This window comes from Myotis nattereri (assembly GCF_964212035.1).
Source record: "Myotis nattereri genome assembly, chromosome: X".
NCBI lineage: Eukaryota > Metazoa > Chordata > Mammalia > Chiroptera > Vespertilionidae > Myotis > Myotis nattereri.
The window spans coordinates 137255409-137270209 of NC_138078.1; the positions used below are offsets into that span (position 1 = coordinate 137255409).

General features: G+C 49.7%; 1 protein-coding gene across 1 annotated transcript; it reads left to right on the top strand.

The window, feature by feature from the left end:
* Positions 1 to 8694: 8694 nt before the first annotated feature.
* On the top strand, positions 8695 to 9288 carry LOC308511862 (melanoma-associated antigen 10-like; the record flags this gene model as incomplete). Its single annotated transcript, XM_081081707.1, has 1 exon — positions 8695 to 9288. The coding sequence occupies one exon, from the start codon at positions 8695 to 8697 to the stop codon at positions 9286 to 9288; it is 594 nt and encodes a 197-aa protein (XP_080937833.1).
* Positions 9289 to 14801: the final 5513 nt, after the last annotated feature.

Genomic DNA, 14801 nt, shown 5'->3' on the forward strand with positions numbered 1-14801 from the left:
AACTCTCCAAATATTCATCTGGAATAAAAAAAAAAAAAGACCCCGAATAGCTGCAGCAATCCTGAAAAAGAACCAAGTTGGTGGGATCTCAATACCAGATATCAAGCTGTATTCCAAAGCCACTGTTCTCAAAACTGCCTGGTACTGGCACAAGAACAGGCATATAGATCAATGGAATAGAATAGAGAGCCCAGAAATCACCCCGAACCAATATGCTCAATTAATATTTGACAAAGGAGGCAAGAACATACAATGGAGCCAAGATAGTCTCTTCAATAAATGGTGTTGGGAAAATTGGACGGATATATGCAAGAAAATGAAACTAGACCACCAACTTACACCATACACAAAAATAAACTCAAAATGGATAAAGGACTTAAATGTACGACAGGAAACCATAAAAATTCTAGAAGAATCCAAAGGCAACAAAATCTCAGACATATGCCGAAGCAATTTCTTCACTGATACAGCTCCTAGGGCACTTGAAACTAAAGAGAAAATGAACAAATGGGACTACATCAAATAAAAAGCTTCTGCACAGCAAAAGAAACCATCAACAAAAAAACAAGAAAACCCACTGTGTGGGAAAACATATTTGCCAATGTCATATCTGATAAGGGCCTAATCTCCAAAATTTATATGGAACTCATACAACTTAACAAAAGAAAGTTAAACAATCCAATCAAACAATGGGCAAAGGACCTAAATAGACACCTTTCAAAAGAGGACATTCAGAAAGCCAAGAGACATATGAAAACTTGCTCAAAGTCACTAATCATCCGAGAGATGCAAATCAAAACAACAATGAGGTACCATCTCACACCTGTCAGACTGGCTATCATCAACAAATCAACAAACGACAACTGCTGGAGAGGATGTGGAGAAAAAGGAACACTTGTGCACCGCTGGTGGGAATGCAGACTGGTGCAGCCACTATGGAAGACAGTATGGAGTTTCCTCAAGAAACTGAAAATGGAACTCCCATCTGACCCTGTGATCCCACTTCTAGGTATATATCCCAAGAAACCAGAAACACCAATCAGAAAGGATAGATGCACCCCTATGTTCATAGCAGCACAATTCACCATAGCTAAGATCTGGAAACAGCCTAAGTGCCCATCAGTAGATGAATGGATTAGAAAACGGTGGTACATCTACACGATGGAATACTATGCTGCTGTAAAAAGGAAGGAACTCTTACCATTTGCAATGGCATGGATGGAACTGGAGAGCATTATGTGAAGTGAAATAAGCCAGCCAATGAAGGAAAAATACCACATGATCTCACTCATTCCTGGATAATAGAGACCATTATAAACTTTTGAACAATAATAGATACAGAGGCAGAGCTGCCTCAAACAGATTGTCAAACTGCAGTAGGAAGGCCGGGGAGGGTTGGGGGGCAGGAGGAGGGGGTAAGAGATCAAGCAAAGGACTTGTATGCATGCATATAAGCATAACCAATGGACATAAGACATTGGGGGAGAGGGGAGGCTAGGGCCCTGTCAAGGGAGGGGGGAAAATAAGGATACATATGTAATACCCTGAGTAATACTTTAAGCAATTAAAAAAAAAGTAATGGAGAGGAGGGAAAAATAAAAAATCAATAAAAATAAAAACATATTCTGGTTTTCAGAACAGTAAAAAAAACACACACACTCACACTAAACAAACAAACAAAAAAAAACACAACACATAGACAACGCCACATGTAAACTTGAACCTGTTCCTGCCTCTCAGATCACCAACAGGAACTGAGACTCAATATAGACAGAAGGGTTCACCCAAATCATAGGAACTCGGCCCACGGAACCCAAGTCTGGGCCCCTTGTTGCCCCTTTGAAGGTGTGCTGCTTACACAAACTACAGCCCCATCTCCACAGCTTCAAAAGAAAACAAGCCCCAAACTCCTGAGCAAGGTCCTTGGGGGTATTCTTGGAGGAGTGTGAGCAGCTCTCAGGGTGTCAGGCCTTGCCAGCGCTCACTCCTCTCCCATATTTCTCCCTTTGGGAGGAGAGTCTGAATCTACATGGGGTTCCAGCCCAGCCTCTCCAGCAGCAGCTCCAGCCAGAGGGCTCTTCCCAGTCCCTGTGAGCAATGTGGATGGCGATGCTGCAGTTCCTGTGGCAGCTCCGTAGGGTCGCCAACAAGTCTCCAGAGTCATGGCCCCATTTAAGACCAAGCCTGCATAAGGCTGCCAGGAGAGGCAGGAGAACTCCATCTCCCCAGAGGTCCGTGGGCCTCACGTGGGCTGTGGAAACCCAAAAGTGTGAATGTCAATAAGCATCATGCATCAGGCCTCCGTGTTCATGGTCTGTGGGCTGACCTCTTCCCCCAGTGTCCCCTGGGGACCTGGAACCCCACTGACAGGGATGGTGGGAGAGCAGAGAGTGTTGGCTCCTTCTTCCTATCCCCACGCACTCAGCTGCCAGGCCCCATGGAAAGGGCTGGTGATGCAGATGCCTCGTCCATCAGATGGAGTCTTTGGGGAGCTCAAGGAAGAAGGTGGCGACAGGTAAGGAGAGGCACTCAGGACAGGGTGTGTTCAGTTCCACAAAGAAGGTCACTGAGACCAGGGGAGCACAGATGTGGGAGAACGGGAGCTTTGGCTTCACACCGGGTGAGTGGGTTCTAGTCCTCTCCCAGCAAAGACCCTCCTGGGTTTTGTTTCTTCCCCCCTCCTCCAAGACTGTCAGCTCCCTCCTCTTTTCACCCCAAGGTGCTACAGTCCCCATGCACCCTGGTCCCTCTTCCAAGGCTCCTGATTGTAAATCCTTATAATCAAACCTCAGCTGGGCCCTGGGATACCCCTGTGCGAGCTCAGATCCTCCAGCCAGGTGTCTACACTCGATCACTTTGGGAGCCACCCTCCTCCATTCCCTGGCTGCACCAATACTATCCGCTCTCAGCAGGCACACCTGGTCCCCACTGCAGCCTAGAGACAGGAATAACAGGACCAGGAACAATTGGCACTAGAACCCACACAGCATGCCCCTATCAGGCCCTGGGATGGGCATGATCCACGGATCCTAGAATTCAAGCCTCAAATAACTGGGTGGGCTGTGCCATTGTCACCACATTCTACAGTTGCGAAGGTGGCACCTAGGGATCAAAATATGGCCCATGATCTTGGGCCCTGACTACCTCACCCGCTGTTCTTGCCTCTCTTCCTTGTACCTGGGGAAGGGGGTCGTACCTCCTCAGAGCTGTGCAGTCACAGGAGCAGAAACACAGCCTGCGGATTCAGCTGGGTCCTAGTACCTGACGGAGCTCAGTCTCCATAGGGCTGTGAGTACCTGCCCATTAAGAGGATAGGCAGAACCGGTGGCTACACATCATCATCATAGGGCCTGGGCCTCGTTACCACACTCGACATGAGCACCCCCACTCTGCTTGTCTTTCCCCTCCTGTCTTTAAAGTCCATGAACCTGATATCAGCTATTCTGTCCTCGTGTTTATGAAAACACACCCAATCTCAAAGACCAGGCTCTGAGGACATTAAAGCTGCCACCTGTGCACTCTCTTCCCAATCCAGTGTCCTGACAGTCCCTGTGCCCAGCACCTCTGCATTCCCTCCCTTTCTCTCTGGCTGGGTCTCCTACCCATGGGCAGGGTCCCAGGACCTGCAGGACTCATGGTGAGGGCGTGGGGAGGACAAGGTGACTCTGGGCCAGAGCAGTCAGTCCCGGGAGCCCGAAGGCGCGGGATGACCAAGAATGGTGAGGACTGGCTTCGGGGTTCTCGTGGTCTGAGGACTGAGGAAGCCCCCTAGCACACCTTGAAGTATGCATGCCTGAGGCTTGGCCAGGGCCATAAGTGTCCGCAGTGTGCCTGTACTTGCCAGCAGCACCTGCAAGACTCATGGTAGGCCTGTGGATTTGCGTTGCTTCCAGACTTCTACCTTAGGAGTGGAAAAGGGAGGCGAGGGAATTGTCCTGAAGGTTCTGGATTCAGGGCAACGTGGGAGGGGTGCCAGGAAATACTGGTAATTAAAGTGTGGGTCTTGAGGCAGGATGATGGTACTTCCCACCCCAGTAAACACAGGGACCGGCTGGCTTAGTGTCTGCTGGCACAACTGGCACACTGGGCACGATAGTCAACGTGGTGTGTCTTAAAGTCCACCTTGGAGGTCTCAGAGAGATGGAGGGCATGGCCTGCAGTATTCACTCTCAGTTCAGCAGACGGGAACGGTCCCAGGCACTCTCCCACTGTGCATGGGTTGTGTGGAAGGAGGATACCACACTCCAAACAGTGGGTGCCTTGAACCCAGTCTGTGCTGCTATCAGTCCTGGGTAAGGCTCGGCATGGGTCGGCAGAGGTAGTTCCTCCACAGGTTTGTCTCAGGGCACTTGGCCTGCGGGGCACAGACCCAGGTCAGCACAGGGTGGTGGCCCAGGCCATTCAGCCCAGATAGGGACCAGAAGGGGCGGGCGGGGCACCAAGGAGCAGAACTCCGCCCCTGTCAAGTGTCCTGGGTGACCACACAATTGGTTTCCGGAAGTGATGTCACTGACTCATGGACTTCCGCCTGAGAAGTCTGAGGGAGCTGAGCGCCATCTTTGGGAGGCCGGCTTCGGGTCGGTAGACGGTACAGGCGCTGAGGGGAGCCTCCTCAGGTCGGCGGGGCCCAGGCTCTGCCTGGGATCAGGGTGAGGACCAGACGGAGGTACCCGGGGAGCTAGTTGAGCCCGAGTTGGGAGCCCTGGGGAGGTATGCCCACAGGCCTCCCCTGGGGTCTCGGGGGTGAGGGCCTCCGTGTGGGGGTCCGGCCTCGCGGTTCACAGAGGGAGGGTCCTAGGACCTGCAGGCCTCATGGTGAGGCCGTGGGGAGGACATGGTGACTCTGGGTCCAGAGCCGTCAGTCCCGGGAGCCCCAAGGCGCGGGATGACCACGAGTGGTCAGGACTGACTTCCGGGTCCTCGTGCTCTGAGACCCTCGGGCGGCTCCGTGTCAGAGCAGCATCTCAGGTCGGCAGAGGGGGTCCGGACCTGCCCGGCGTCAGTGTGGGAACCTGAGGGAGACTGGGGGCCCTGGACCCCACAAGGGTGTCCATCGGGCAGGCCTCCTGGGGTGGGGGAGGGGTGATCTCACACATTGTGCTTTGTGATTTCTGCATTGGGTCTGAGAGACACTGGGGGGTTTGGTAGAAGGAGCAGGGCTTCAGGCAGCAGAGGGGGCCCCCAGGTCCTGCCGCTGTCAAGTTGAGGTCCCTGAGGGAGATTGGGGGCCCTGGACCTCAGAATCCTCAGTCCGGGGAGGACCAGAGTGGGCGGGGTACTACAGGATGGGGTGACTTCTGCATCAGGTGTGAGAGACTGGGTTTCAGGGTAAGGAGCAGTGCCACAAGTCCGCTGAAGAAGAGAAGATGGGGACCAGGACCCCACAATTTAGGGGAACCCATAAAGGGCCTCCCCTGATATTAGCCATGGAGGAGTCCATGTCAGATGACCCTGTGAGGTGTCTCCTGACTTCCGCATGCAGGTCAGAGGGAGACTGGAAACTTGGTAAATCATGTGAGGCCTCACTCAGGTCCACAGAAGGGATGCAGAAGCACTGCCCAGAGTCAAGGTGCTTTTCCTGACTATTGCATCCGGGTCTGACAGGCTCTGGGGTTCGGTGTAAGGAGCAGGGTCTCAGGTGGGCAGAGGGAACAGTCAAGGTGAGAACCCCCAGGGAGGACTGGGGGAATCCAGGAACCCTAACTGGAGGGGAGTCCACAGAAGTCTGCCCTGCTCAAAGTGTTGGGAGGCCCTATGGTGGATGACCATGCAGAGAGGAACCGCAGAAGCCCAGACCTGATGTCAGCCCTTGGAATTCAGGGGAATGACATATGTGGCAGAGGGGAGGACCCGGGTCTTGCCCCAAGTCCAGGTGAACATGCAAAGGGAAGACTGAGGGACCCTGGACACCACAACAGTGATGCCCCACATTACCCCTACTGTGAACCCTTGGAAGTCCCTGGTCCATGACCACTTGCTCTCTTCCTGACTTGGGCCTCTCAGGTTGACAGGAGGTTCCAGCTCCAGCCAGGAGTCACGGTGAGGATCCTGCAGGAAGACAAGCGGACTCCACCCCCTGAGCTCTGAGGGGTCAGGCTCCAGGTAGGCAAAGAAGGGGGCTGCAGGGCTCTGCCAGGATACCAGGTGAGGACCCAAGGTAGGACTCAGGAAGCCCCCTAGCACACCTGGATGTCTGTATGCCTGAGGCTTGGCTAGAGCCGTAAGTGTCCGCAGTGTGCCTGTTCCTGCCAGCAGCACCTGCAAGCCTCATGGTAGGGCTGGGGATTTGGGTTGCTTCCAGACTTCTACCTTAGCAGTGGCAAAGGGAGGTGAGGGCATTGTCTTCAAGGTTCTGGATTCACGGCAACGTGGGAGGTGTGCCAGGCAATGCTGGTAATTAAAGTGTGGGTCTTGAGGCAGGATGATGGTACTTCCCACCCAGGTAAACACAGCGACTGGCTGGCTTAGGCTCTGCAGGCACAACTGGCACACTCGGCACGATAGTCAATGTGGTGTGTCTTAAAATCCACCTTGGAGGTCTCAGAGAGATGGAGGGCATGGCCTGCAGTATTCACTCTCAGTTCCGCAGAAGGGAAAGGTCCCAGGCACTCTCTGAGTAAGCCTAGGTAGCACAGGGAGGAAAGAGGATACCACACTCCAGACAATGGGTGCCCTGAACCCAGTCTGTGCTGTTGTCAGCCCTGGGAAAGGCCTGGCATGGGTCGGCAGAGGTGGTTCCTCCTCACGTTTGTCTGAGGGCACTCTGGAAGGACAGGGCCTTGGTCAGAGGGAATGGCTTCAGTTCATGCACAGATGAGCGGAGGTTGTGGAAGGGTCATAAAGCTGTGAATGCTTTCTTGTGGGAAACTGCAGCTATGAGCTCCCCGAGAAAAGAAGAGAGCCCTCAGCATCAGGGAGTGTCCTGTCCTCAGCATCCAGATTCCCCAAGCAGGGTTACCTGGGTGTGACATGCTCTCCCTTTCCACATGCCTGCTCGTCCTGAGCTTTTGTCACTGAGGACAGTTATTCAGGGTGAAATCAAGTCAGCTGGATTCAGACCCAGGCCAGTCCAGGAAGAAAGGCAAGTATCCTGAGGCCAGACTACGGGAACTCTACCCGGAATGGATGGGCCCAGGCCCTGGTGTCAGTTGTGTGATAACCTGAACAGGGGTGGGGGCAGATGTAGCTCCTGTTCACTTTTGTCTCAGAGCTATCAGCAAGGTGAGGACCTTGGTGTGAGACCATACGTCATATCATCCCCAGGATCCAAATTTTGTCAACAGAGAGACGAGTCCCAGTTCCTGCCAAGAATCAAGGTGAGCACTGAGGGGGAGCAGAGCACATGGGAACCCAGACTTACCCTGCCTCCTCTGTCAGCAATGGGGAAACTCGGAATAGGGCCTGGATTACCTCAGCTCACTTCCCTACTCCTGTATCTCAGGGAGGTGCACCCTAAGTCTAAGTAGATTGCGCTCAGTCAGCAGAGAGAGTGTCTGAAACCCTGCAGTGCGTCATGGTGAGAAGTGATCAGAGCCTTAACCCAGCGTAGATGGACCCAAATCTTCAGTCACCCCTTCTTGATCCTCTGGGAGAGGGACCCCCTCATTTTCTTCACTCAAGTGTCAGGTGTGTGTGGTCTTGTTCTGAGAGTTTGACCTCAGGCCAGCAGAAGGCAGTGAGGGGCCTGGCCCTGGCAGGGGAAGGGTGAGGATCCTACATGTGCAAGGAGGAACCTCCCACCCACAACAGAGGGGACCTCACAGAGTCCTGCTGCCCCTCCTGTCAGCATTGGGGTTCCAGGACTGTGATTGCCATGGGCATCCTGAGGTGCTCCGTTTTTCCCACCAGCAGAGCCCCCGGATAGAAGGAGGTGAAGGCCTTGGTTTATGCTACATATTCTCAGGTCACAGAGCAGCAGGAGGCCAGGAAGTGCTAGGAATTAAGGTGAGGTTCCGACCATGAATATGTCCCCATGGGCTCGCCACCACTGTCAGAGGGGACCCCACATTGCCTGACACCTCCACACCCCACCGTCAGCTACAGAACCCTGCGCTGGGCCTTCTACACCCTGAGCAGTCATGTCACTTCCTACTTCAGGCTCCTAGTGGGCAGGCTGATCAGGAGTGAGCCCTGTGAGGCCCATGGACACCCCTAAAGGGGAGACCTGGAAGTCACCTTTGTCAGAGTCGCCTAGGGTGTGTTTCTCAGCTCATGCCTCTCATACTCCCCTTCCCCCAGGCCCGTGGGTCCTAATCGCCCATCTTCTGCCCACACTCGGTCACTGTTCGAGCACGAGTCATCATGCCTGGTCATCATATGAGTGAGCCGTGGAAGCCTGAGGAAGACCATCTGGACCCAATGGAGATCCCTGACATGTTGGTAGAGGAACTGTTCTGGGCTATGCAGGAGGAGGAGGAGGAGGAGGAGGATGAGGAGGAGGCCCTGTCTCTCTCCTCCTCTCGGTCTTCCTCCCCCTCAGTCCTGTTTATAGACAGCCTAGAGGAGGTGTCTGCTGCTGAGACACCAAGTCCTCCCCAGAGTCCTCAGGGTGCCTCCCCCCATGCCATGGCAGCCTTTCCATGGAGACACGCTGACGATGTGAGCTCCAGCAGCCAAGATGAGGAGGGTCCAAACACTGAGGGAGGCCCTGATGAAGATGCCGATTCCTTGCTCCACAAAGCACTGCATTTGAAGATGGTAGAAATGGTGGAGTTTCTACTCCTTAAGTATCGTGCAAAGGAGCCGACCACCAAGGCAGAAATGCTGAGTAGTGTCATCAAAGAGCACCAGGACCACTTTCCTGAGCTCTTCAGTGCAGCCACTGAATGCATCCAGTGGGGCTTTGGTATTGTTGTGAAAGAAATGGACCCCAGTACTCACACCTATGTCCTGGCCACTGCCTTGGGGCTCAGCTGTGATGGGATGGTGAGCGATGGGCACAGATATCCCAACACAGGCCTCCTGGTCACAGTTCTGTGGGTGATCGCCTCAGAGGGTGATTGTGCCCCTGAGGAAAAAGTCTGGGAAGCACTGAATGTTCTAGGGGTGTATGATGGGAAGGAGCATTGGCTCTATGGGGAGCCCAGGGAGCTCATCACCAAAATTTGGGTCCAGGAACAGTACCTGCTGTACCACCAGGTGCCCAATAGTGATCCTGCATGCTATGAGTTCCTGTGGGGTCCCCGAGCACATGCAGAGACTACCATGTTGAACACCCTCCAGTTTGTGCTCGGGGTTAATGACAGGGATCCCTATTCCCTTTCATCCCTGCTTGAAGGGCCTGAGTAATGACACTATGCCTGAGCCAGAGTTGAATCCAGGCACTTTTCAGGCCCATGAGCATTAACTTCTTTTGCTGGGCAGAAAGTGCATCCAATTTTCAACTCTATGTTTGAGAAGAAACTAATAGTGAGGCCCAGGGAAAGGTATGAGCTCCTATTATGATTGAGAAATTTGTGCTTTATTATTTTGCGATTTTTAAGGAAATTTTTGAATGTCCCTTTTCATAGAAGCTTTCATAAACTTTTAGCATGTGAGTTTGTAAATGACATTGATCACATTATATATTTCTACATGTCCAGCTCAAGAGTAAGAGATTTGCTATTGTATAACCAAAATTGGGACACTTTCCATCCTAGTTTGTGATCCCAAAATAGATAACGTGGCATTATAAAAGGATTTCCTTGGAAATGTGTAAGAACTCGGCAGTACATGCAATGGAGTTAATAAATAGAAAAATAATAGCAAAAGGTTGTTAATTTTTGATTCTTATCTCTTCTCGTCTGTCTTTGCATGAAACAACTTATCGAAGGATCCTTGGTTCCGGCAAGAAAGTGGAGGGATTTCATCTGCATAAAGACGACCCCTGCTCAGTGGTTCATTTAATCCCCAGACATTCACTGAGCCTATGTCCTCTGGAAGATCCTGTGTTAGTAGTGGGGACACCAACATAAGCAGGGCACACCCACCCACAGAATGATAGTGTAGGAGCTATAGTCATATAAGGGAGGGGTTAGGTGTCCCCTAAATCTTACAAACAAGTAACAGAACAGGTGAGGTGGTGGGCCTCCAGGGAACAGCACTCAATTTTGAATGGCCTTCATTTTTACCGCAGCGTAGTTGCAACAGCATGGTGGAACTGGAGAGCATTATGTTAAGCCAAATAAGCCAGTCAGAGAAAGATAATTATCACATGATCTCACTTATATATGGAATATAATGAACAACAAATGGATGGACAAAAACATCCAAATACAGAGAAGCATTGATCTGACCATTAAACCTCAGAGGGAAGGTAGGGGAGGGTGGAGGTAAAGGGGAGAGATCAACCAAAGGACTTGTATGAAGCATATAGGCCTAACCAATGGACACAGACGCCAGGGGGGTGATGGCATGAGTGGGGGGCTGGAGGAGGGCAATGGGTGGATAAGGACTCATATGTAATACCTTAATTAAAAAATGATGTGCATGGCATGAGCCACGCAGACACTGTGCCATTGGACAGTATGAGCACTAGGCGTGTTATACCCATCATCTGCACAGATTTCTACAGAAATAGAGTTACTGAGCCATGAGAAACATGATGGCCTGGGAGAGCCTAATTGGGATTAAATGTTAATGATCTTGAGTGTACTCTGGCCAATCATTATCAAGGGGTAGATTTTGGGTGGGGGTGAAATGAATGAAAGCATTTGTTTGGATGAAAGAGCAGCTTGGACAGAGGGAAAGAGTTGTAAGTAGATTCTCTTTTTGGCATCTTTGTGTGTGTCCAGCTGGGAAGGCTCCCCACACCTGAATGTCAGCATACATCCATGAATTGAGTATCCTCTTTGGCCGACTGGGTGTTCTGTGCCCAACTGAGCTGCACATTCTCTAATATGACCTTAATAACAAACAAGTAATCACAGTGCCAGAGGCGAGAGTGGAAGTATCTGGGATAAAAACGATATTAGAAATAACTGCCATTCATTACAGATTCAGTCTCCACTAGGTACTGTGCACGGTGGTTTACAAACACTCCACACATCCCTGCAGTCCTATAAGACAGGGCTTATCAGACCCACTTCCTTCACAGAGGAAGAACCTGATGCCCATTGGGCCTGCTAATTTTCCCAAGAATACATGGCTAGTAAGTGGCATCGTGGAGTCTTGACCCCTTGCCTGAATTCATCAGGAGTCCATGATATTTCCTGCCTTTCTAGCCCATGGCCCACCTTCTGCCTCACAATTAATCTGTCCTCTAAGTATGAATGAACTCTTTCAGATGACAATTAGTAGAACCCTGGGGCCCAGGCAAGAGCAGGCCTAAGGAAGGAAGGTGACAGTGAGAATAAAGCATAATTTGGAGATTGTCGGAGGTTTATTGATATCTCAGTCTTCCCGGGGCCAGGATTTCTGCCTCGTCCCAGCATTTTCCCTCATGACAACACCCTTCCCCTGGTCTTCCCTTGGGTGCCTCCTGTCCATCCATGAATCATGATCTGCTGACTTGCTTATCAGTGCAGCCTCCTTCTAAGGCTGCACAGAATCTCCTGCCCTCAACCTTTCACAGAGGCTCCCTACTCCCTTCAGAATGACCCTGCTCTCCCATAGCTCACCCTCCATCCCATCTGAGAGCAATAGCCCCTTATTTATTTTCTATTAAGAGATAACTGTAAATAGGAATATACTTTCAAGAAGTTTTTATTTTATTTTTGACACTATTACAGATACCATATTTTCCCTTCTTTTGACCCTGTTCACATAGCACCTGTCTTCTCTGCACCCTCTGGCCTTCACCACATTGCCATCTGTGTTCATGGATGTTCTTTGGCTAATCCCTTCAGTTAGTTTCATCCAATCCCTCTCTCCCCCATCCCCTCTGACCGCTGTCAGTCTGTTCCATGTCTTCATGCCTGTGTTTCTAGTTTGTTCGACAGATAATGTTCACTAGATTCCACACATAAGTGAGGTCATATAGTTTTTCTCTTTCTCTGACTGGCTTCTTTCACTGAGTATAATAATCTCCAGATCCATACATGCTGTCTCAAAAGTTAAGAATTCCTTCTCTTTTCATGCCAGGTAGTATGCCATTATGAAAATATACCATTGTTTTTTTATTCACCCTTCTATTGATGGGCATCTGCACTGTTTTCAGCTCTTGGCTATCCTACATAATAAAAGCCTAATATGCAAATTGACTGAATGGTGGAACAACCAGTCACTATGACGTGCCCTGACCACTAGGGGACAGACACTCAACGCAGGAGCTGACCCCCTGTTGGTCAGTGCTCTCCCACAGGGGGAGCTCGGTTCAGCCAGTGCATCAGTGGCGAGTGCATCAGTGGTGGCAGCAACCTCTCCCGCCTCCATGGAGGCACTAAAGAGCAGCAATCAGGTGGGTGGTAAAGAGTGAGGGGTCCCGGACTGCAAGAGGGTGCAGGCCTGGCTGAGGGCCACCCCCTACGGTGATCGAGTTTTGTGCACTGGGCCTCTAGTTGTAAATAATGCTCTTTGAACATAGGGCTGCATATATTCTTTGTGATCGGTGGTTCAGGCTTCTTAAGATATATTCCTAGAAGTGGGATCACTGTGTCAAATGGCAGCTTTATGTTTCATTACTTTAGGAAACTCCACACAGTCTTCCATAGTGGTTGCACCTGTCTGCATTTCCACTAATAGTATACAAGGGTTCCTTTTCCTCCACATCCTCACTAGCACTTTTTGTTTGTTGATTTATTGATGGTAGCCATTCTGGTAGTTGTGAGGTGGTACCTCACTGTCATTTGAATTTGCATATCTCTAATGATGGGTGAAATTGAGCATTTTTTCTTGTCTCATCCATTTGTATGTCCTCTTTAGAGAAATATCTACTCAAGACCTCTGCCCACTTTTAAATTGCATTGTTTGTCTTCTTTGGTTGAACTGTATGAGTACTTTATATATTTTGGAGATTCACCCCTTATCAGATGTATCTTTGGCAAATATGTTCTCCCATGCAGAGGCTTCTCTTTTCATGTTGTTGCCGGTACCCTTTGCTGTGCAGAAGCTTTTTAGTTTGATGTAGTCCCATTTGTTTATATTTTCCTTTATTTCCCTTGCCCTGTGTGACATATCAGCAAAAAATATTGCTATGTGTAATGTCTGAGAGTTTACTGCCTATGTTTTCTTCCAGGATTTTTATGGTTTCATGACTTACATTTAAGTCTTTTATTCATTTTGAATGTATTCTTCTGAATGGTATAAGTTGGTGGTTTCATTTCATTGTTTCACATGTACCCATCCAAGTTTCCCAATACCATTTACTAATGAAGAGACTGTCTTTACCTCATTGTATGCTGTTGCCCCCTTTGTCAAATATCAGTTCACAGTTTAGGTGTGGGTTGACGTTTGGGCTCTCTGTTGTGTTCCATTGATCCATATGCCTGCTCTTCTGTCATTACCAGTTGTTTTGATTACAGTGGCCTTATAGCATAGCTTGATATCAGGTATTGTGATTCCTCTAGGTTTGTTCTCCTATCTCAAAGGGTCCTGAACATGTTGCCTAATAGAGACTGTCTGACTGGTGGCCAGGGTACCAATGGGTGAATTTCTGGGACCCAGCAGACTTAATTGAGGAAGGCCAGTTTCATAATGGCTTTCTTCAACTCCACGGAAGTCAGCAAAGTGGGTATTTCATCTTCAAAGGAAAAGATGAGCCTGATGCTCTAGATTCTTCACCTCAGTGGAAATTCAGTTGCTCTTGCTTCAAAGAACATTAGCTAATGGTCCTACAGAAGCCTTGGGATGCAAGGGTGCCTTAATCATAACAAATAAACACCCTCTCTCCACCAAATTCCAGATTGTGGTTTCCAAACCCTCTCTCCAATTTCCCTCCCATAAAATGGACAAGTCCCTTCATATAAGTAATCGGTAGAGGCATGAGCTAGCAAAGTGCACAAGGAAATCTTTTCAGCCTTTAAAGAACTCATTTAAGAAACAATGTTTGGTAGGCAACTAAAAGGAGCTGGCTGCTTTTCCAGAGACACTAGGAGCCCCCCAACCCCACCCTGAACCCACCAACACCTATCCTCTAGGGCAGTGGTTCTCAACCTTCCTAATGCCGTGACACTTTAATACAGTTCCTCATGTTGTGGTGACCCCCTACCATAAAATTATTTTCGTTGCTACTTCATAACTATAATTTTGCTACTGTTATGAATCATAATGTAAATATCTGATATGCAGGGTGTATTTTCATTGTTACAAATTGAAAATACTTAAAGCATAGTGATTAATCACAAAAACAATATGTAATTATATAAGTGTTTTCTGATGGTCTTAGGAGACCCCTGTGAAAGGGTCTTTCGACCCACAAAGGGGTCGCAACCCACAGGTTGAGAACTGTTGCTCTAGGGCATATCCTCCAAGAATATACTGACTTTGTGCATGAATGCTCTGTAATCCTGTTTAGAGGCACAGAGACCATGGACTGAGCCTGAATCTAGACCAGCCGTGGGCAAACTACGGACCGCGGGCCAGATCCGGCCCCTTTAAAATGAATAAAACTAAAAACAAAAAAGACGGTACCCTTTTATGTAATGATGCTTACTTTGAATTTATATTAGTTCACACAAACACTCCATCCATGCTTTTGTTCCGGCCCTCTGGTCCAGTTTAAGAACCCATTGTGGCCCTCGAGTCAAAAAGTTTGCCCACCCCTCACCCAGGGGCTCCATTAAGGATCCAGTCCTTAGGCTAGGGGCACTTTGGGGGATTCTGTTCCCAAATGCCTTTGCACTCCACTTTTAGAAACAAAGGATGGACCCTCAGAGAGCACAAAT